General features: G+C 47.1%; 1 protein-coding gene across 9 annotated transcripts in view; it reads left to right on the top strand.

Annotated features, from left to right (window-relative positions):
* The first annotated feature begins 8252 nt into the window (after window positions 1-8252).
* Window positions 8253-23358, top strand: part of KIZ (kizuna centrosomal protein) — a 49460-nt gene continuing 34354 nt past the window's right edge. For 2 of the 9 annotated variants that reach the window (NM_001006394.2, XM_015283363.4), the window contains exons 1-3: window positions 16982-17128; window positions 18931-18993; window positions 20927-21080. In NM_001006394.2, the coding sequence (NP_001006394.1) occupies window positions 17031-17128; window positions 18931-18993; window positions 20927-21080 (315 nt within the window). In that variant the 5' untranslated portion in view covers window positions 16982-17030. Of the gene's footprint in view, window positions 8397-8814; window positions 9227-9693; window positions 9731-9956; window positions 10033-16981; window positions 17129-18930; window positions 18994-20926; window positions 21808-23358 lie in introns of those variants that run through there. The other 7 variants (XM_046938691.1, XM_040697003.2, XM_046938690.1 and 4 more) reach the window with 6 other exon arrangements.

Raw genomic sequence — 23358 nt, 5'->3', positions numbered from 1 at the left:
GGAACTTTATAACAATGCAGTACCAGCCGAGCTGATTTATTCTAATATGCCGGAGCGGGGAATTGTTATTCACCAAAGCAGAAAATGGAGCTGGCTTTTCAGAAGTGTTTAAAATCAAGCAGCTCTGAAGTCACTCGCCGATTACTTCAGTAATCTTTTGGCGGCCAGGCAATCACATTTCATTACGGGCGGCGCTACTCTGCAAAGCAAATATTGCCTATTGCTGAAACCACGCTGGAGTCACACGGCTTGTGCCCTTCCAGTGGTTGTTGCTTGCAGCAGGGTTGCAGATGAGGGCACAGAACACCTCCTGACGTTCCCATAAATGCCAGGTGGGAGCCACTGAGTGGTGCCTGTTGGAAGCAAGAAAACAAACCTACTGCTGCTGCCAGTTCTGACTTGTGTGCATGTATTGCGTGCAGCTGGAGGGGCTCTGTGGGCAACAAAGAGCACTGGGAGCACTGGGAACAAGGGGAACACTGGGGGCAATGGATGCACTGATTGCAGTGGGAGCAGCTGGGAGCTACGGGAGCACAGGTATCACTGGAAGCAGTGGGAATACTGGGAGCACTGGGAGAAGTAGGAGTACAGGAAGCAATGAGGGTAAGGGAACACTGGGAGCATTTGGAGCAGAGGGAGAAGTGGGAACTTTGGGAGCATATGGCGCAGAGGGAGCACTGGGAGAATTAGGAGCATGGGGAGTGGTGAGAATACAGGGAGCAATGGGAGCACTGGGAACTTTGGGAGCACTGGGGGCTCTGGAAGCACTGGCATCTTTGGAAGCACTGGGATCAGTGGGAGAATGGAAGCACAGGGAGACTCGGGAGCAGTGGGAGCAGGAGGAGAAGTGGGCACAAGAGGATCAGTGAGTGCATGGGAAGCAGTGGGAGCACTGGGAGTAATGGGAGAAGTGAAGATTTGCCATAGTTCTGGTGGATAGGGATCCGATCTGCTCTGGCAGTGATGGGTTGATGGTCAACTATATGAACTTAGTGCTCTTTCCCAACTATAATGTTTCCATGGCTGCAGGACAGCTGTTGTCCCCAGCCCCGCTATGGGTCTCTCTCGTCACCACTCTGTGCCAGCAAGAAGAGTTCCTCTGTTACTGGGACCCCAGCTCACCCAGACACTGGGTAGATGATCCCACACTGGTTTTGTTGTTCCACTTTCCCGAATACTGTGCATGGCTGAAGTTGGTTCATGCAATAAATGGACACGGCGCAAAATACGACTCCTCTGAACTTCCTAACCTTCCACCGAGGGGACGAATGCTGAGAGCAATGGGTAAAATTCAATTAACTGAGATGACAGAAAATAATCTACTAAGCGCATACATCAGGCAATTGGGAGCTTTCATACCTTTCAAAAAGGAAATAACCTATTTCTTTCCTTGTTATCTAATGACACAGGAGTTTATTCCTCCAGAAGCAGTTACAAATCTACCTAATGGGGCCTAAATGCTGTTGCCAGGCAATTAGAGGGTTTTATTGTGTCCCTAATTCTTTCATTTCCGTAGCTGGGGATTGTCACCACCCAACGCTTGCAAGCTGCCCCTCATCGGCGAGCCCATGTGGTTGTGTGCCCACGTGCACGCATCCGTACGAGGACGTACATGCAATCTCCTTATCAGCTGCACGACCTTCATAGGTGGAGGAGTCCGCTTAATTTCTTATCTTTTTTAATCAGGGAACTTTCCGTGGTGGGAATTTTTGCTTTGCGCCCTTGGGTTGCGGCAGCCTGCTGATAAAAGCGCGTGGCGGATGGCACTGTGCTGTTCATTTTCCTCTTGGTGCGCTCACTGCAATGACTTATTTGGCGTCTGATCTATTCGTTATCCCATTTTTGTAAGCTGATTTTAAATAGGTTACTGCGCAAACTCTTTTTACAGCTTTTGATTATGAATGAGTGCGGGGACGCACGCAGGAGTATTATTTATATAAAATATATAAGCGGGAGGAATCTCCATAAATCACAAAATGCTATTATCCCGGGGGTTTGTGACAGCCATGGCTTTTTATATGGAAAAGCAGAATACATTAAGCAGCACAGCCATTCGGAAGGGACGGCTCGAAAACTGTACGATTGCTCCATTTATTCCATTTGTTCATTTAGTATCCAAAGTCCGCTTTGAGCAAATAAATCTTGAAATTAAGATTTAAGTACGAATTTATTGAAGGGAGCTACTGTAAGGGAGTTATGTTTTACGGCCTGAGGAATACAGTAATAAACAACACGAGCCTCAGAGGGGCAGGATTTAACCCAAGGAGGGGGAAACTGTGGGAAGCCATTTGAAATGAGGTGACACCGGAGCCTCGTGCACAAGAGAGTGTGTTTGTGTGCACAGGGCCCCGCATGGAATGGCATCACTGCAGGCTGTCACTGGGGTGTCACTGTACTGCTGAGATGTCACAGAACCATGGGGATGTCACTGTGCCACAGGGATGTCACCATGCTGCAGGGATGTCATTTTTCCATAGGGATGTCACTGTGCCACAAGGATGTCACTCTGCCACAGAGACATCACTGTGCCTCAAAGATGTCACCATGCTGCAGGGATGTCACCATGCCACAGGGATATCCCCATGCCATGGGGACATCACTGTACCACAGGGACCTCATCATATCACAGGCATGTCACCATGCCACCGTGATGTCACTGTGCTGCAGGGATGTCACCACTGTGCCTCACTAGATCCATGACAACAAAATCTGGCTTTGGCTGCCCTAACCAATAGCTGGCCCCAGCGATTTGCCATACAGTTTAATTAAGTAAATTTACTTTTTGAAGGCAAACTCATTGCAAGCCGTTTAGATCCTGGTGTATAGCAACGTTTTTGAGGTTAGTAGTGCTTTTAACCACTGTCTAAAGTGCATACGGTGTTAATTAGCATATTTAGGATTAAGTAGATTTACCGTGCAGTAATCATTCTCTAATTCACTAAGAACTATCTCTGGTGGATAGTGGACATTAATGACAGTTGCAAGAGCTTAGATATTACATAATCACTAATTACATTCTGCACAATTAGCGGAGGCTCCTCTGTGTGAATCGCTAATGGCTGATGGGTGCCATCCGCCCATTGTGGCCATAAAGGGATGCGGTACAACTGGCTGCACCGTGGGAGGATCTTCCTTGTTGGAACACCACCACCAAGGTTTGGGGAAAAGCCTTTGGTCACTGAATTGAGGTGGTGCTTGGATCTGGTTCATGGTTCTGGGAAGTGGGACTCAGCTCCACGCATCTGTTGTGTGACTGAAATACGGAGATGTGTGATTAAACAGTCGTAGTAGGTTGGTGGAATTGCTTTGGACAAATCCCTGAGTGGAAACCAGCATCAGGTCCAAGTACCTTGAGGAATTCGGTATTTTAAAATAAGATTGGATGTGGTTTTAAAAGGCGTTGTCAGAGCAAAAGCAATTTAACCAAGGCGATGTATCTGGCGACCACTCTTCTGCCTGCCAAGTGCTCTTCTCCGTGAGCGCATTGTGGGGACAGCAGATTACATCTTCTGAATATTTTTGTCCGTTGCTCGGTTCATTTTCATAATAACAACCTGCATCCTTCTCTATCCTTTCATGTTGAAGGGTTGCAAACTATTACATGAGCAGACCCGCTCCTGAAGGGCTGCCACCTCTGAGGGGAAAGCCAGAATTGTGGGGCACAGTGGGGCAATGGTAGGGATGTGGGGAGAATGATGGGATGGCAGCCAAGGGGCTGGGCATCGTGGGGTACAGCTGTTCTGGGGCAGCCTGTGGGTTTTTCTCACAAGGAGTGGTGAGGCAGTGGCACAGCTGCCCAGGGAGTGGTGGGGTCACCGTCCCTGGAGGTATCCCAGAGCCGTGGGGATGTGGCACTGAGGGACATGGGTGGTGGGCACGGTGAGGGTGGGTTGATGGTTGAACTGGATGATCTCAGTGGTCTTTTCCAATTTTCATTCTATGATTCTATTCTATGATTCTATGATTCTAATCAACACATGCCACTGCTCATGTGCCCCCACAGATAAGTGCTGATGGCAGCTGTGATCCCACAGGGATGGGATGCTCCCGAGGTTCAGCTCTGCCAGGCAGCGAGATGCAGAGAGACTCTCAAACAGCTCTCAGTACTTCCAATGGCATTTCCCACAGCAGGGCTGGTGGGGCATTGTGTCAAGGTGGAAAATGTTGGCCTGGAGGCACCTTGCCTGCGAACCCCGCAAGACCCACTGGGGCTAGGATGCTCACGCCATGCACTAACCCGCAGCACACAGCAGGGGCCAGGCTCAGGCTGGGATCCCTGGAAGCCCTTCTCTCCATGCAGTTGACATTTTTCCCCATCTTGACCCTGTGAGACAGGGCTGTGGGTGAACTTGGGTCTGGGCGCTGGGCAGCATTTGCATAAGTGCTGCCAGGGAAAGCAGGTGCTATTCCTTACATTAGCGGCAGAACATTTAAATCTTAATGACTGGCATTGTTGTCTAAAAGATGGTGTTTTTCCCGCTGAGAAACTGCATTAGATTGAAGAAACGGAGCTCATTTCCATTCACTCAGCAGTCTCTCTAGAAATGACATGCAGTGCTTGAAACTGTTTATTTCCAAATTCAGGCCTCCTCCGCATCAGTCATCAGCTTCAATTACCAGTTTTCCGGAGCCGAGCCATCAGGCAGTCTGACACGAGGGTCCAACCTAATTCCCACCTTCTCCAAAGTCAAGAGCATAATGTGCAGATGAAAAGGTGGAAAATAGCCTGGACTTCATTAGCATGCAGCGCCCGGCTGTTCATTTGCTTGCCGCGAATGGAAGTTCTGACACTCGGCGCCTTCTGCAATATGAGAAAAGTCCTCTTCAGAGTATGTGATGTCCTTACCCGCCAGGAAAGGTCATCAAAAAGGCAGGCTCTGACCTCGCTCCCTGCTCTTCATGACTAGTTTATTGATTCCAGGAACACCTCATTACATGCCGGATCAACATATTATTGCCATGTTCAGCGACTGAATTGTTTACAAGTGTCTTTATAACCAGCAAAAGCCTTCCGGATGATGCATGACTACACTCATTTGGATGTGACCTGCCAATTATGTGTTATCCGATATGTTGCTGTGTGGCTTGATCCCTGACCAGGCCCGCGGCCCCGCATCAGCACAGTCCCATTTACTACTTCTTCCTAACCGCTCTTTGGGAAAGTGTCCATTAGCCTGTCAGTGTGTAAATTTTTTTCTTTCTTTCTTTCTTTTTTTTTTTTTTTACCTCTGCGACGGGAAATCTGAGCATTATTGCTCTGTCATTTGCTATGCATGAGGTTCATCATCGGTTGGGGGAAGAGATTTTTCTTTTTATGGCACCGTCTGATAACCTGCACGATTTGCAGTCAGTGTGTGCGATGGGAGCGGGGCTGGTTCCTGAGCCCTGCCATATTTTATTCGGCACGAGCAGCGCCCGGCCACTGATTTATTCACCGGAGGGAAGGCAGAAGCAAAGCCCACTCCCCAGCCTCCCTCTTCCTCGGCTCCAAAGGTTCAATAACTTACAAATGTATTTTCCTCTTCTCCATATTTTTCTGCTGTTTGTGTGACTGTTTGCTCACTGTATGACACTGCTGTTATTTATCCCCGGCCCGCAGCGGGGTGACTGCGCGGTGCACGCACACACGGGCACGAGAATCCCAGGAATAAATCACAGCTCACGACTACTATTTTAATCTCTCATTACAGACACTTCTATGGCTCAATAAAAAGGAAAAAAGAGTGGAAGAGCAACTCGATCAGAAAGTCTGTAAAGACAGATCGCTCCAAAAAGCACCTTAAATGACTCCATTTGCTCTTCCCCATCTTAGTGATGATTATCCTCAGTCTGCTAGTGCAGTGCGGAATGGGTGAGTTGGGTGAAAGGAGATGTGCCCATGGGGTGTGGTCCTGAAGCCCTGTGCCCGTGGCGTCACACTCGTGGGATGCCTATGGGATGTGATCCTACAGCATCGTGCCCATGGGATATGGCCCCACAGCCTTGGGTCCATGTGTGTTGTGCACCTGCAGGGCCCCGTGGCCTGGCTGGAACATGGCCTGATGTATGCACATGTAGCACTGTCTGCTCAAGGCTCTGCAAACATTAATTAAGTTGCCTAACACCCCCTGGCAAGTGCTGGTGTTGAAATGCTCTTGCTGTGGCTAAGCTCAGGGCCCAAAGGGACTTACGGTCTCCAAGGATGAGCCAGCGGCAGAAAGGATGCAGATCCCCAGCACAGTGGCTCATTGCATCCTCCTGCTTCTAAAAAGAACCATGCTGGTCTCGGGGTCCCTTAAAAGTCACCATGCTTCCACAAACAGAGGCCAAGCCAGGTGTCCCACAGGCAGCATCCAGACACTCCTGTTCAAGGCACGGTGACGGGGACTGGGAGGGGCTGTCCATGGCAGGAATGGGGTTTGCAGCCCTGACCTCCACGGCACAGGGCTCTGCCCCTCTCTGAGCTCCCGGCTCCTGGCTCTGGTCCTTATTGCTGGGGGAGCCTGGTTGGACTCGATGATCTTAGCGATCTTTTCCAACCTTAACGATTCTATAATGCTACGATTCTATGACTTCTTAGCACGGCAACTCAAAACTTAGTGTAGTTTTCAACCGCTTCAAGCACTTTTGCTGCAAGTGTTACAGGAAACAGAAAAAGGAACGGTTCTGTGCATTCAATTTAGAGCCGTGAATACAAGAGCTGGAGCAGCAGTTTAAAACACAGTGAGGCCGCCTGGCTGGGCAGCCAATTTCTGTAAGAGACCAACTGTGGAGTGGGGATGGATCCTGCAGGCTCTCTGTGCTGGCAATAAAGCAGCGTGTTGCCACACACCGGAACAAATTGGCCCTTCCGTTCATCTTCATTATCCACGCGGTTCCACTGGATCTGAGCTCGCTACAAGTGGATTCCCAATATCTATGTAAATCTCTCCCTTCCTCCACGTATCCACTTGTGTTTATTAACATGTGCCAGAAGCAATGCTCAAAACACACGCCATGCAGATGAGGAAATTAGTGGGAGCCATCCGTGTCTGCGCGCTGTTATTGTCCCGATGACGCAGCTGGGAGTGGAGTGCCGGGGTATTACCCCTGTAGTTATCAGTGTTGGTCGTGCATTAAATGTGTGCATTTAGAAATAAATCTGACAAGCCTGGTGCCATGGGCCGACAAGGAGCTGGGCTTCCGCATCCATACAGGATGGAGGAAGGAGCTGCCTCGACTCTCTAAGACTGGATTTCCACTGGAAATCAGTGGAGAAAAACAGACTGAACCACAGCAGGCGCTAAGAGGTCCCTTCAGTTGCTCCCCTATGGAAAAGCAAGGAGCCTCTATTTGTGCACGCTCTGAGTTACCCATAAAACTCGATGCAGATTGAACGGGGCTGAAAACCTCGAGGTGGCAGCAGGTCCCACCCCATGGCAGCCCCATACGGGAGCATCACCCCAGCAAAGCCCTCCCGCATCCAGCCCTGCTCCTCTGCAGGGCAAAACTCACCTGAAATGAGGGGGGTGGGGGCACTGTTATTAATTACTGGTAGTGACTTATTTTACGCGCTGTTATTGGTGGCTTTTTGCTGAAAGTAGCTGACTATATGTACAAGATAAGGAGGAGAACCCAGCAGCTAAAGGCAGTCCAGGCAGCTAAATCACGGGAACAAGGCTCCGCAGCTCGGCACGCACGTAGCAGACCTTGCCAAGTGTTTCAGAACTGAATAGTCATTGGGTTGGCAGATAATTCAGAAACTATTTGTATGAGCTGTTTATCAAATTATTAACTGCACAGATGTTGTTTGGTTGAAGAGCAGCTGAACCTTCTCTCTGCCAGCCGTGGAGACAAAGGTCTGCAGGAATAATTGGAGATGTGCATGGAATATTAAATTAATTTACTGCTCTTAATTCTTATGCAAATCCTGACCTCTGATAGAGCCTATCAATTACCCTGCATACAGGGAAAAGAAAGGAGAACAGTTTCTTTCTTTTCCCCCCTCTCCCTGCTTTTTCTTTTTTTCTGTTCTATTTTTCTTTCTTTTTGAAAAGGAACTTGGGAAAGGAAATATTTGGGAAAGAAAAAAAAAAAAAAACAACACAAAACAACCCCCCCAAAAAAGCCATCAGTGGGAGAAGCCAAGCGCTGGGATGGTTTAATTGAATCCCCTGGTTGTAGCAACGTCCTCAGGGAGCACAGAGCTGTTTCTAAAATAAAATAGAGGGGGGGGGGGGGGGGGGAGCTGGGAACAGAGGCCGGCCCAAATAGCTCCACACGTTGGCAATGGAAGGGGATGGGACCGAAAGAGGCCTTCGGTGCGGTGGGAGACGCCGGGCAGGGCGGCTTTGGTGCCCGGGTTGGGCATCGCATCCCAGGGGGGAGCGGCGCTGGAGCCGCCGTAATTAACGGCGAAGGAGAACGGCGATCCGTCGGTGAGTCCATTGTGAGATCCCAGGTAGAATGAAGGACGATTTAATTGGTCCTCGTTAAGAAGAGCTATTTTTCTAAGATGGAGAAAAGGCCTCGTCTTCGGCACTTTTTTTCTTAATTGGGGTTGTGTACGCGCCGTTTAGTCAATGCTTAAAAAAGACTCCGCTCCTTATTCTTTCATCATATTTTCTAATACGGATAAATAAATAGGACGAATAATGCGAGCGGTCTCCCCCCCGACCTCTGAAAGACCTCAGCAGCGAAATGATGTTTCGAGCTCCTTTCGTCACATCCAATATGCGCTGCCTTTCAGCTCTCCGCAGCCCAAACAAAAGCCATACAACAATATCAATTAATCATGCAGCAGGCAAACAAGGAGATTTATTCCACTACAAATAGCCTCACAGAGAGACGCTGAATGGGCTTGATTAGCATGAGAAAAGAGGAGCAAAACTCCACAGTTCAACAGCTAAAGAGCAATTTGATGGGGCTGGGATCGGGAAATTACTTGATTAGCGGCTGCCGGAGGAGAAGGCGCTCGGGATGCGAGTCCGGGGAACGGGAAGGGGCTGCGGGGGGAGGGGAGAAGGGCTGGCTGCCTTCGCCCTGGGCAGGGGAAGCCCGGCTTTCCTGCGGCCGGTTCGCCCCGGGGGAAGTCCAGCCGGGGACTCCCGAAGCTTCCGTTCGAGCAGAACGATAATAAACTGGCTTTAAGGAAGGAAAATCCTAAGGGTAATAAAGCAATCCCAGCGTCCCGGCCTGTGCTGCCTCTCCTTCCCGGCTGGTTTCGTTTATCTCACATTTAATGAGCGAAGGGTAACAGAAAGGAAAGGTCCAAAAATATTTTTAAAAAATAGAAATAAGGGGGAAATAAAAGAAGAAAAAAAGGGAAAATTGAAAAAAAAAAAGGAAGGAAAAAAAAGAAAAAGAAAGTGGCATCGGGAAAGGAAAGAGGGAAGGAAGAAAGAATGGGCACAAAGCAGCGCACGTCGGGTTTAGCAATCCGAGAAGGAATTACCGGGCCCGGCGCTCTGCTGCCCGGCTTACTTAGGGAAGGGGGGTGGGGGAATAAAACAAAACAAAACAAAACAAAACAAAACTAGGAAAAAAAAAAAAGGGGAGGAGGGGGGGGGGGGGGGGGGGGGGGGGGGGGGGAAAAAGAGAAGGAGAAGAAGAAGCCAGAGCCAAAGGAGTCGCTCTGCAATTTATTCCAATGGGTGGCTTTTAAGAAGCTGGCAATTTGAGACGGCTGGGTGTTATTTAGTGCAATATGAAATCAAATGATCCTATTTCTCAAATAACAGTGTCCGTGAGGAGAAGCGAACGCTCTGAAAAGGTAATTGGCTCCTGATGATATCGCCATTACAGCCCGGTCCCGGCCTAACCGGGGGCTGCAGGCACGGGGCGAGGGGGGGCCGGGGGTGATGCCCGGGGGGTCCCCAGCGTGAAAACCGCGAGGTGCTCATCCCCACCGCCCGGGTGGGATGCGCAGGGAGGCTTGAGCAGCATCCTAACTATTTTGTTGTTGGTTTTTTTTTGCTACTATTCGCTCGTTACCGAAGGGATCCTGCGGCTCCCCCAGGCAGCCCGAGCTCCTCCTGCAGACGGACACGGCCCCGGCGCTGCTGCGGTGCCCAGGTAAGCGGCGGGGAGGGTCGAGGAGAGCAGCCCCTGGGCTCCGTTCCCCCATCCCAGCCATGCGCCCGTTGCGAGAACAGCCGAAAAGCAGCAGGGTTAAGGTGCTCGTCCTTTCCCGCAACGTCTCTGCCCAGCAGCACGTTGCCTCGGGGAAATAGTCGGGGTTTAAAGGAGTGAGAGCATCCCTTTTGCTGGCTGCGTTCGCTGCGGCTCGCTCCCCGACCGCTCTACCCGAAAGCTAAAAGACGCCCGAATGAAATCGCTGCGGGTAAATGTCGGAGAAAGGAAATTAAAATAAAATAAAAAAAAAAACAAAAGAGGGGGTGGTGGTGAAGGGAAGCAGAAGAGGAGGGGGGGGGAAGGAGAAAAAAACAAAAAATCAAAACAAACAAACAAACAAAACGTTGAACGTGGTTCCCAGGAAAGAGGAGGAGAGAAGCGAGCGGGACCTACCTGAGCCGCTGCCCCGGCGCTGCCGAGCCCGCTCTGCCCGCGCCGCACCGCCTCAGCCCCCGCCCGCGGCTCGGGGGGTTTCCTTCGTTGGTTTCTTTCCTCTTTCGGTAATCACCATTACAACAGATGGGATTAAAATGCTCGCGGCTCTGCTACCCCGAGAGCCTTTAGTACCGGAGGTGCGGGAGGCGGTTTTGCCGTCGCTCCCGAAAATTACCCTCGCGTCGATTTTCGGGTGGATGCTTTTTTGCTTTCTTTCTTTCTTTCTTTCCTTTTCCTTTTCCTTTCTTTTCTTTCTCTTTCTCTTTTTCTTTTTTTTCTTTTCTTTTTTTTTCCTTCTGGTCTCTTGTTCGGGGCTGAGAGGGAGTGGTTTGATTGCTTTTCTTTTCCTTATTTATTTCTTTCCCTTTTCCTTCTCTCTCTCCTTTTTTAGTCAATTGCTTTTAGTCAATGCTTAAAGAAAAAGCCTTTGCCCGGCTCAGCACCCGTTCCGCTTGTCCTCTGCTGCAGAAAGCAGCCCTGGGGGTGCCGATGGGGGTCCCGCGGTGCCGGGGAGATTGCCCGGGGCACTGCGAGGTTTCCAGCTTCCTATCTCTCCTATGAATGGTCGCACAATTGTGATTAAACCGTCGGGGTTTTGCCCCGAAGAGGTTATGAAGTTGCCTTGAACTTGTTTGTTTGTTTGTTTGTTTGATGCCATGCTTCCTTTTATTGAAAAATAAATAAATGAATCCACAATTCCTGTAGGAAAATGTGTAGGGTCGTGAAACGCTCACTATCCCTTTTAAGTCAGTTTTGGAAATAACAAACAGGGATGTAATCCGTAGGATCTGAGAAAAGGGGCTCGGGATAAGCCAGACAGTGGCTGTTGCACGTGAGATCTGTGTTCATTTTTCTGCAAAAAAAGAAAAAAGAAAGAAAAAAAAAAGCCAAAAAAGGGGAGCAGGGTTTTATGTATTGAGGGAGAACAAAGGCTTGCTCCTTGTAAAGTTTGCTGCACCGCTGCTGTTGGACATGAGTGTCCCCATCAGCACCAGCGCTGTGCACATCTACCCCCAGGCAAAGCACGTTGGACTTTAAGCTCATAAGTCAGCCCAGCGAGGCAGACCCTTGCTATTCACACATCCTATCTGGTTACCCCTTCTACTACTTGGAGAGTACTCTGAAATTAGTCTCAGCCCTGAACACACCATTGGAATATTTTCAGTCTGTTCTCAAGGTTTTTTGAGGGCCTCTGCTTCGGGTTCCTGTTGAGATTTGGTGTGATTTTTTACCATTGCACGCCAGAAAATGGAGTGCAGAAGGCAGGGCCCGGTGATGCTGAGCTCTGAGCAGACACAGTTTAATTAATTTAACAGCCCTACGCTCGTTCTGCTTTTCGAATGAATGAGTGCTTTATACGTACGGATCATTTCATTCATCCCAGGAATAATATTCTACACAGGACGGAGAGGAAAAATAATAAATCACAGAAAACCAGCGTGAGAGTAAAAAATGCCATGTCTTCTCAAAGCTAGATTTCAAAGACAGAAGTTAGAGAGATGGCATAGAGTTGTCACCCCAAGTGACATTCAGACCTGCTCTGCTGCTCTAGCAATTCATAGGGTCCACACACACAGTTCCACACCTCGTGCAGAAGGAAAAACAGAATGGGGAGAGACAGTGACCACACCATCACCGGAATGCAGTTCTGATCTGAACATCACTCCAGCACCAGGGAACGTAATCATCTGCCATGTATGCTGCTTGCTGATGTGCTCGCTTTTTGTCTTAAAGTCGCCAATGACTCCCAAACGCTCATGCTGAAATACCAACGTCTTTTAAGAGGGTTTAAGTATTTTGGTTTACGGCAGTCCTCCAGAGAGAGGCTGTGTTTGTAAACCCATGCAGAGAGCAGCACCTCGCTGCCCGGGGCAGTGGTGAGGAGCAGCCACAGAACTTCACCTCCATCATCCCAAACGCCACCAAACTGCAAACCTCATCCAAATGCCTCCCTTTGTTTCAAGCCCTTGTAGCTTGGAGCACTTGTTGAACCTGACGACAAGTGCATCAAAGTGGCTGGCAATTACGAAATAAACAAATATCATTTGAGGCATTTTGGAGCCGAATCCAGTAATACATAGATTAGCTTATTGATGTCGTTATCGCTCCGAATATTATTCATACTGCTGATATTTCTGCTGTGCAGTAGCATTCCATACTCAGCACACATCGCATTATCTCGCTATGCAAAAGGCTTCATTAATCACACCAGACAATGGGCCAGGCATTCTCCCTTTGAGCCGGCAGTTTTGGATCTTCAGTCTTTTCACCTTACCTAAATGCCTCATCCTTGCCAGCATCGAAAGCAACTCTTCAGAACAGATCGCTCTCAAATGCAGTGCTAAAAGGGAAATGTTATCATGTTCGGTTGAAAGAATTTCTTGCTTGTTTTATATCCTCCTTTCAATTTTTCATGATTTGTGGAGTAAAAGTGGGACAGGCAGTAGGCAGGAGGGAAACGTGATCGTCGCACTGCTGTTTTGCAGAGAGAGGATCTGGGCAACAACGCAGTACCAACTCGCCTTGGCACCAAGGAGCGGGCTCTGAAAGAGGCAGGGTGCTCCCATGCATATGAACACTCTCAGGTGCAGTCTCCTGTCCTCCTGTAATGACCCAAAGTGGTGTAAGATCTGCACAGAAGGACATCAGCATTGTTTCAGTTGGAGCCACAGAAGTTAAAGCAGCGGTTGCACGGGGCACTCCGTGGTGTAAAGCAGGCAGATGATTTAAGGTAAGACAGGACTCAAGCCCTTTGATGGCTTCCTCTGAGTGGTCCGGCTCAAATTCAGCCTCGCGTCTCACATCTCTGAAAACCTAAATTCAGCTCTTATTTCTCCAGGGACGGGGGAGCTCAGCACTGTCAATCTACTTGTCCCTCTTCAGACAACAGCAGCCACTTCAATGGAGACTAGAAGCTGCTGGTTAATTCCTCGCGTCTACATCTCAAACAGCAGTGACCGTGAATCACTGAGACCCCAGATCTCCCCGATACCCTCTCAGACTCATGGCCTTGGAGCAGCCAGAGAAGGGCTGGGCGTACAGGATCCCTTCTGGTCCACTGACAACAACATTACTAGAGACTTTCAATGATTTCAACAGGCTCTGGATAAGGCCCTTACATTCTCAATAAACACTGTATGGCTTTAAACACTGTATTCTTGTTCTTAAGTTTGGTATTAAATCAGCTGTTATCAGTGGCTCCTGCGTTAACAAGTTCTTGCTGGAGGAACTCATTTCACCTGTCCTGCTGGCAGCAAACACTGTGCTCTTGAGTAAGGCAATGTCTTTTCTATTTATGCATCAGACGTGGGGAATAATAGGTTTCAAGGAACTGCAACGTTCAATAAAAGCGTTTTATTACATTTAAATTTATTAAAATTTAAACATTAAATTCAACATGTTAATTACCGCTTCCACGCGTTGACACTGGCAGTCAGAAATGGATCCACACAACTGCTCTGCCGAGATATGTTTGCTGGTGTTATTTGCTCTTTGATTACTAATGTATTATTAGTGCTCTTCATTTGGGACTTGATTCATTAACAAAAAGACGTATATGGGCATTATGCAAATTTTTGTATGCCTTTTACATGGCTACCAGGGCCTGCATTATAAATCTAATTGAAAAAAAAAAAATAGCAAATATATTCAGTTCTGTCCTGGCTTGTGGGCAAGCTTCAGCCAAACGTACAGTTGCTCCAGAAACCAAGGCAGAGCGCAGAGGAAAAATCTCTTTTCAGAACATCGCTGGCTTTCTGCAAATCCCCTTGCAGTGAAATCAAACAAAACCTCTGGGCTGCTGCGCTTTGACTGAACTGACAAAATGGTGGTGAAGAACTGGGATCCCACAGCCAGATGATTGCTGTGGTGAGGAATAGCCTGCACCTTTCAGGGTGCTGCTAAATCTCCGGGGGAAAGCGGGATGCTAAAAGCACACATGGCTTCCTTCCTAAATTAAAAATGATGGATAAAGCTGTAAGATTAGTGCACATCAATCCCTGCGTTTGAATTGAGAGATACCTTCATTTGGCAGCTATTGGGGGAAAAAAAAACATCATTTCATTCAAAGTGCATTTAATAAGACAGAACGAGACAGATTTCTTTGACAGTTTTACAGCTCTTATCAGATTACATTAAAATTAAATTAAAACAATCTAAAAGAAGTGTTAAGTACTAAAGGGAGAGCACAAACAAAACACTTCTCTTTGTAGGCTTTCAGGGACGGGGTACTGACGTTAGTTATCAGGGATGTGAGTAATAAGATTATTCTTCAGTCAATTACGAGCCCATCAGTGTCAGCACGGAGGATCACATCACAGACCTGGCTTATAAAGCCTCAGAGGACGCAAGTACACCCTGCACCCACAGAATAAATGGTCGGGGGGCATAAGATGGGAAATACATTGGAGGGGCAGGGCGACAGCTCCTCAGGACCCCTGGCCTCACGTTGGCTTGGCGTTGGGTCACAGTCAGAATATCACCAGGGCTGGCACGATCTGTAAGACAAACCATGCGGTCCTACAGGTCCCACCTCCTGTTCTGGACTGCTGATTCCCTTCAGCTGAGACCTGGAAATCTTGGTTGGGGAATAACATTTTTCCAGTATGTAAATATAATATACGTTCACAGCTGCCGATGGCAGTAGAAGTGTTTGAAAGTTTTGATATTATTTTAGCAAGCACAAATATTTTCAAAAGCAGTTTAGTCTTCCAGAACCAAGCCTGGTATGTCACCGGTACGGGCTTGACAAAGCCAAATTCTTTGCCTGTTTTGAAAAATAACAAAATTGTAGTATGTGAAAGTGTTTTCTTGTTCAAATGCCATGTAGCATTTGACAGTTTTCTGCACTGACAATCAGCGATGCATTCAAAGTATGTGTCAGGCTGACAGGGTGTTTCATTGCTGACATTTGTAAATAACAAGTTTTTAGTGTCTCACCTCAGTGTCAGAGGGGAGATTATTTACTTTGACGTAGATATTAGCAATACGAGCTCTTACCAGGGACATCTTTTTTTAAAAAAAAAAAGCAATTTGACTATGAAGCTGCTATGAAAACCTTTTTATTTCCAAGCAGCCAAGAAGCTGCTCCAATTGGAGTGGTGAGACCCCGCACTGAGAAGCGGTGGCTGAGGCAGGGTGGCTTCCACCCACATCCTGGGGGTAAAACTATCCAGCTTTGGAAATCTGTGCAAGGCCAGACCTACATTTTGTCTGTTGTCTCTTGCAAAGATGTGAAATGGTGCTGTGGTGAGGTCTCAGCAACACGTACTTGCTTTCAATAAACAGAAGAGCGAGAAAGAACAGTACATCTTTTATTATGAGAGCGTTTCATGTGAATTCAATAATAAAAGGCTCCCAAATCTGAAAATCCTTTGCATATGTATTTTCTTGAGTAGACAAGCTCTTACACCAGCTAAAGCCTTCCGTATCTTATTGAGCCATTTATTTATAGCGGATACGCAGAGGCTAAGCCAGACAGCAGTTATGGTTATTCAAGTGACAGAAGCTAATTTGGGGACTGTTATTAGTACTGCTGCACCACTCCAGCAGTGTGTTGTGTTGTACAATTAAGTTTGGTCGCCTGAGTTCAAGGCTGCGGACAAATGCTGCCCCGTGGGCACAACAGCCAGCAGAGGTGCCGTGCATGGGGTCACCACTGTGGGGGATCAGCACTCTCCTGAGGCTCTGGGGCTGACGAGCTCTGCATCCAGAGCCCTCACAGCTCCGCTGCCCTTCTCTGGACACGCTCCAGGCCCTCAGTGTCTTTCTCGCAGTGAGGGCCCAGCACTGAGCGCAGCACTCGAGGTGCGGCCTCAGCAGTGCCAGTGCGGAGGGACGGTCACCTCCTGCTCCTGCTGGCCGCACTCCCGCTGACACACGCCGGGGTGCCGTTGGCCTTCTTGGCCGCCTGGGCACACTGCTGGCTCACGTTCAGCCGGCTGTCAGCTAACAGCCCCGCAGCCTTTACCTCCGCACAGCTTGCCAGCCACTGCCCCGAGGCTGCAGCGCTGCGTGGGGCTGCTGTGGCCAAAGCGCAGCACCCGGCACTTGGGCTTGGTGAGGCTCACCCCGTTGGGCTCAGCCCATCCATCCAGGCTGTCCAGATCCCTCTGTGGGGCCTCCCTGCCCTTTGGCAGACCAACGCTTGCCCCCACGTTGTTGTCACCCGCAAACACGGGGCAGGTGGGGGCGCGGGCTGTGCCCCACAGGGCGGCAGGCACGGCCACAGCGCCGGGGCTCAGGGCGCACTCAGACAGAGCTCTCAGACGGGGGTTCGGGTGGTGCTGTGAGGGGCTGGGCTCGGTGCCGCTCGCGGGGCAGCCACAGCTCGATGCATTCTGTAGCTCTGCTCTCTACCCCGCAGCTCTACACCCAGCGCATCACCGACCGACTCCACTCCCACCCATCCGCACAGCGCTGCGCGGCCTTCCGGGGCGGGGCGGGCGGGCGGCGCGGGGCAGGGCGGGAGCCGTTGCGTTGGCCACGGCCGTAAACAGCGCGGCATGAGCGAAGCGGGCCGAGCGGCGGCCGGGCCGTGCCCTGAGGTCTCTCCGTCCCGCAGCCAGCAGCTTGGCGGCCTCCTGCGGTGCCTCCGAGACAGGTGAGGGGCCCCGCCCCGGGGAGCAGGCCGCGCGTGGGGCTGTGGGGCTGGAGCTCGGAGCGCTGCGTTTGGGTGCCGGGGAGGACGGGTGCAGTGGGGCAGAGCTCAGCAGCTGATTTCGTGTCAGGTTGGTGCAGCCAGACCAGAACGCTTCTCTCTTCTCTGGGGGGATTGCGTCGTGTCCAAGTGCTTCACGAATCTCTATGTACTTATCTCTACAGGGTGTCATCCAGTAGTGCTGTTCTCCTGCATTATGGATGCGGGGCTGAAGCACAAAGAGGCTGCGGCCTGGCATTGCAGAAAGCATTGAGGCATCTTAGGCCTGCTGGCCCAAATGGGAGGTGAAGGATCAGGTGTCGCTGCAGGTCGATGCCTGGTGGAATGCCAGAGATTAGGCAGAGTTTGTAGCTGAACAGGGGATTTAATTCTGCTTTCAAATCCCGAGCTAACTCTCTTTCTCTAGAATCAGGGGAAAATGAGCCACTTGCATCCTTACAAAGTTCAGAAGTGTGCTACTTTTGCCCATCTGAGGAGAAAGTTTATAACTTACTGTTTGCTTTAACCTAATGCGAATGAAAGTCCCAGGCTGAGAGCTTTGTTCTTCAGGTAAAAAGGTGATGTAGTAATAGAGTGGCCAAAAATAATCCCTGCGTTGCTTCAGGCTTCACTCCTGCGACTGACACCAAAAGTTGCACTAGAACATCTCCAGCATCTGGGCAAGCAGTTAGGACTTCCACTTCATTGCCTGAACAAAGCAACTCAGCAAAGCACCATGAGCCTTGCAGTTAGCTATTCCAGGCATTTGGAATGCTGATACTCAAATGCTGAGAGGCTCTCACGTGACAGGTTTTTATATTTCTTTATCTTCCTTCTAGCAAAGATCTGAATTATATACTCAGGTGCTACTGGTGTATCTGCAGGACAGACTGGTGAGTGGGATGCTTGGCAAAGCACGCTGGGAGAAAGGAAGCAATCTTTCATGAAGTAACGACGTGCTGCCTGTGGTACTGGAGAATGAGAAATAGGAGAGATGCCAATGGCATCTGCTGACTTTCACATCCATCAGGATATCGCAGTGTTCTTCATTGAGTCATGAAAATTACTTCTAGAAGTGTAAAAACAAGATCTTGAAATCTGTTTTTGCTTAGCTGTCCATCATGTAAAAGGAAATTGAAAGGATGAGATCCCAGATGAAGCGTGGCTTTTAAATTGCATACATGACATGAAAACGTAATCTTGCTTCAGACAGTGGCAGGATCAGATGGGTAAAATGGATGCCTTGATCTCACAGGCTGCGGAGGAGGAAGGCTTTCCTTGCTTTCCTCTGTGCAGGGCAGCTGGGAGTGTGTGTGACTGTGACATGAACTCATTCGGAGGGAGCACAGACACATGGAAAAGCATGCTTAGCCACGTGGGTGCATACAGTTTTGTCCATATCACTCTCACGTGCACAGTCTTCCTAGCCAGTACAAATTTGTGATCATTTTTAGTAATAAAAAAAAAAAAGAAAGACTTAAGGATCTTGCTTTGATTGTTGCAGGGTTTATAAAGTGAGTTTACTGGAAGCCCTTGACTTACCAGTTGTTTTTTATTATTATTATTTTTGCTCTTGGAATGTTTTCTTGCCTTCAGAAATGGTTTGTGGTTATTAAGTAATATTATCACTGTTGTTATTTTCTCCTGAAAAGAGGTATTTTTCTTAAGCAGCCCAGCCCTCCCCATGGGCCTATGCCCATGTGTGTTTTGGGTATTTAAATTATGAAATAATTGTGTCTTATCATGTATTGTATGTTTTCTTCTAGTGAAACCAGAAGGCTAGAATTGGAAAGGAAGCTGATGGAATACAAAAGTTCTGATGCGTACCTGTAAGCCTGATTTGAAAACTTTTCATTGGTTGTTTTATTTTAGCTACAAAGACTTCAGTATCATGGAGAGCTTGTAGAATGTCACTCAAAGGACTTCTATCACTGTCTTTATATTCATATTTTAAGTGCAACAGAAGATTCATGCCTTGAAGATACTGGTGAAATAACTTATGATAACATAGCTACTTTATTCTGTTAATACTGAATGTTACTATCTTAATAACTGGCGTGCATGTTAGTTTTGTGCAGTGTGTGTGAAGTCAGTTTCACAACTGTAGAAAGTGTTTCCTTCCTCGTGCTCTGTGCTACAGTTATCATGTCACAGGATGCCTGAAAGTTCTAGGAAGTGCTAAAGGATATTCTGGGTTGTAATTTTGCCTCCTGGATTGTTTCTGCATTATCTATTTAATGTAAGTTACACATGAAGTCTGGAATTTAAAAAACAAAACAAAAACAAAAAAGCTTAAAAAGCCCTGTAGCATGCTAGCTGTGCATCTGGACTGGTTGTTCAGAAACTCAGGTGCCTTATCTGGATACAGTTGTATAACATGTGGCAGGTTTTAAGCATTGCTGGTGACAGCCCTTTTGAGAAAGACTAAGCCATTAAAATTGTAAACGTGTCCCACATTACCCATTCAACTCAATTTAGTGTGTTTGCGTCTCTTAATAATTGTGTTTATCTCAAAGCTTCTCCTTTTTTCCTCTCTTTTTTTTTATACGTAAGCCATGAAATTCCTATCCCGAGCAGCTTAGAAGGGTAGCAGTTTCTGGAACTGATAGCTCTCCAGTGAGCATATGAGCATCAAAAGATCCTAGCTCTCCTGTATCCTGTGTAGTTCTGAGGGGGTTATGAGCTTGAGAAGTATTGAAACGTAGATCTAGTTTTAAAGGGAAACACTATGAAAGGGACATGTTGTTTCTCTGAAACAGTGACTGTGGTATCTCCATGGATGGAGGTCCCCTAAGATTCTGGGACAGGCATCTGGGATTCTAGAGAGGAGCACAATTTCAGGCATTCTTGTTTACAGTGCTGTGGGGTCTTTTATTTTTTCCTCAAATGAGTTTTATAAAGCTCATAGAAGGGGCTTTTCAATTGTAGCTCAAATGAAAGAGGAGTAGGTGCGATCATGGCAGAATCTCTCGGGGTCTTCAGATTAAGACATCAGAATCTAAATTCAAGAAAAAAGTGTGAGCAGGTGAGGCTACATAAGGTGCTTCATTTTCAGAGGTTTTAAAAAATCTATTTTAATCCCATGGATTTTGAACTGGAGTTTTTCTCAAAAAATTGGTAGTTTTTGGAGTGGAAGGGGGGTCTAGATTGCAAGTTCACAACCAGTTTAAGCTGGACTGTAGGCAGATTGAGTCTGAACGAAATGTAAGCTGCCCCTGCTTACACTTTCCCTTTGTAGATGTTAATACTCATCCAGCTGCCTTGTGATCAGACAAGAAAATAGGTCTGGCTGCAAGTGAATCTGTTTGTTTGGGTGGGTGATAAATGATTTAGGTGGATTTTCACCTGGATTGCTCTTGGCCCGATTTGCTATGTGGGTGCAGAGCAGGTAGTACCAGCGCAATGAAAGAAGGAAGGCTTGGAGTGAGATGCCCCATCTGGTGCAACATGGATTTAGGTTGGCAGCCTTAATTCACAGTTTGACTCACAGTATGCATTCTTCTAAACATTACTTTCATATTAGACATGTATATTGCATTAATGCCAGACAAACTTGCAACAATTTAAATATATATTTATCCTTTTGAACAGCAAAAGTTGTGTTTAAACTGTAGGTTATACAGCTTGTTGTATAATGTAGTTTTGGGCTGTCAGGGAGTCCGTTTGCCAGAATTCTGTATGTGTCTGAAGAAAACTGGTTGTAACAGATGCGTTGATTTTAATTTCCTACTGTTTAAGTACGGTTTCTTTTTCGCCCTGTAGAATGAAACTAAAATATGTGAAGCTGAAAAAGTACTTGGAAGAAGTAAATGAACGACAAAAAAGAGCTCTTCTACGAAATCAGACGTTCTTAAATGAATTCAACGAGTTTGAAGCTCACGTGAAAGCTTCAAGTTCAGAGCTGATTGAGAAGATGGAAGTAACTTTGTAGAAGACTTATTAATATAGTACTTACTGTTACTACGGGGGTTGCTAAACTGGTTTTGTGTGTCTATTTTGCACATCAAGATGTTGGTCTAACTTCATCCCCTATTTTACAGCGCCCTAAGTGGCAATGTTTGGAGTTCTCATTAACATTATCTAGGTTAGGTCAGGAAAAGGACTCGAGTTGTAACTCGAGTTTTCATCAAGACTTTGTTATAAAAGCCTTAGTAAAATATAGTTTTATTACTTAAAAAGTTCTTATGCATTTCCTTGAAGTTATTTTAGGATATGTTTCTAATCTTGCTGGTGTGATTGCCCTAAGTAACCATAGCTAGTTTTACTCCTCCTTATCACCCTGGTTTCATCAACAGAGGTGTCACTGACTATCTCCTGGTAAAACAAATTACCTTGTTTGAACTGTTTGGGCTGAAATAGATCTACAACGAGTCGCTATCGGTTCTATTTACTAAACAATTAAGTGGCAATACTTGAATAGTGGGAAGAAGAACAGCTTCTTCCAGCAAACCGTTTCATCGCTTAGGTCTTTTAATAGTTTTGTACATAAACAGATCTGGTTCATTTGCTTTCAGAGCTGAAAAACGTTGAACTTCCTTCTGGGTCGGTGAAGTAAAATTCAAGGAGCGTTTCATCACCTTGAGTAATTGAAATATAATTGTTTTTGTGTCACTTTACTGAGGAATAATATGGGATATTGCAAGGTAATATGGATTGGAAGTGATCTTAGGTTAAAAAAGGGAAGATGATATGCCATTGATAGATGGAGTCAGATTTCAGAGAGCTGAAAGTAAAAACCTTTTACTGGGAAAGAAGTGTTCTGTCCTCTTGCTAAGAGAAGTAGTATTCTTTAAAAGCATTTGGCAGGGTGTTCATGCAGCTGCAGGTGGTTTTTTTTCTTTTTGAACTTGCTAGAGTAAGGGAGGAGAGGAAACAGGTGAGGTGTTCTAAGCCCCTTTTTGATGCTGACACAATGTTGTGTGGCTGTCTATGATTCAGCTGTGATTACTTTTACTTCTCTGAAGTGCACTTTGAATTAAAACTGGAACAGCCTTATCCTAGTGTACTGTTTTCCTCCTATTCCCATTCAGGGATCCAAGCAGCTTCATCTGAGATAGCAAAACATAGACTACGATCGTTTTAAAAGGGGCTATTTAAAAAGCCCAAGTTCAGGTTGCACTAGCACATCTTCATTTAAATATTCCTTGGAACTTCTCTCAATATTTTTGGAAGCACTATTAGAGCTTAACCTGAAGTAGGGATGTAGCAGCAGCAGCATGCTTTATTTTTTCTTTCTTACTGCCTGGTTTGGCTTTCACTCATTGCATTGCAGCAAAGGGAAGAAAGCCAGCATGTGCAGTTCTTAGAAAAGTTCATTTCAATAGATAAACGTGCAACTTGAAATGCGAGTCTGTTCTTTGGAAAAATCTTTAATCCTTTATTGATATCAATATTAATGGAGTGTTTACTCCTCTTTGAATCTTTATAAGCTTTGTCATGCCAGTATAATGTGATAAATCCTAGAAAGAAACTTCGTACCGTGGTTAAAAAAATATTTCTTTTTTCAGTTACTTGTCTCTGATTTCAGGAAACCTTGTTTTTGCATTATGTAGAATGAGTAGTTGGCCCATGTTAGTCATAATCCAATATATTAACCCTGCCCTTCACTGTTCATCTTAAAGTAAATAGCCCCAATCTCTTCTCTCTCTTCATATAGAAGATTTTATTGTTGTAATAATTTTTAATGCTTCTTTTGGAATGCCTTTCGAGAAAGGGCAATGAGAACTTTCTGTGTTGATTAACACTCCTTTAAAACACCATTGGGTTTGCACTTAGGTTTCTGGTTCAGAAGGTCGCTTCTGTGTTGTCATTGACCTCAGCGTACAGAAGAGGTGACCTGGGGCTGTGATAGCTGCCCTCCCTGCTGCTGGAAGTAAGGAAGCTCTCTGAAGGTGTAGCTCTCTCACGGTGCTGATTGACTTCCACTCTCCCAAACCAGTCAGGAAGCCCCATCCCATGGCTGCATACCACGTTCATAGCTTCCTTGCCCAGATGCATCCCAGCCATTGTCTGCTTACTTCCGTTTCAAGCCTGCTGGATTTGGTGACATTCACAGAACAACTTTTCCTAGCTTCAGCTTGGTAATGTATAGTGTAGAGATTGTCCCAGGTGCGGGCATGCAAGTCCTCTTTGCTGCTTTTTGGTGAGGCTGGGAATATCTTGATGCTAGATTTTTCCCTTTTATTATTCCCTTC

The sequence above is a fragment of the Gallus gallus genome, chromosome 3 (assembly GCF_016699485.2).
Source record: "Gallus gallus isolate bGalGal1 chromosome 3, bGalGal1.mat.broiler.GRCg7b, whole genome shotgun sequence".
Lineage (NCBI taxonomy): Eukaryota > Metazoa > Chordata > Aves > Galliformes > Phasianidae > Gallus > Gallus gallus.
This window is presented reverse-complemented; position numbering and strand designations above follow the sequence as displayed.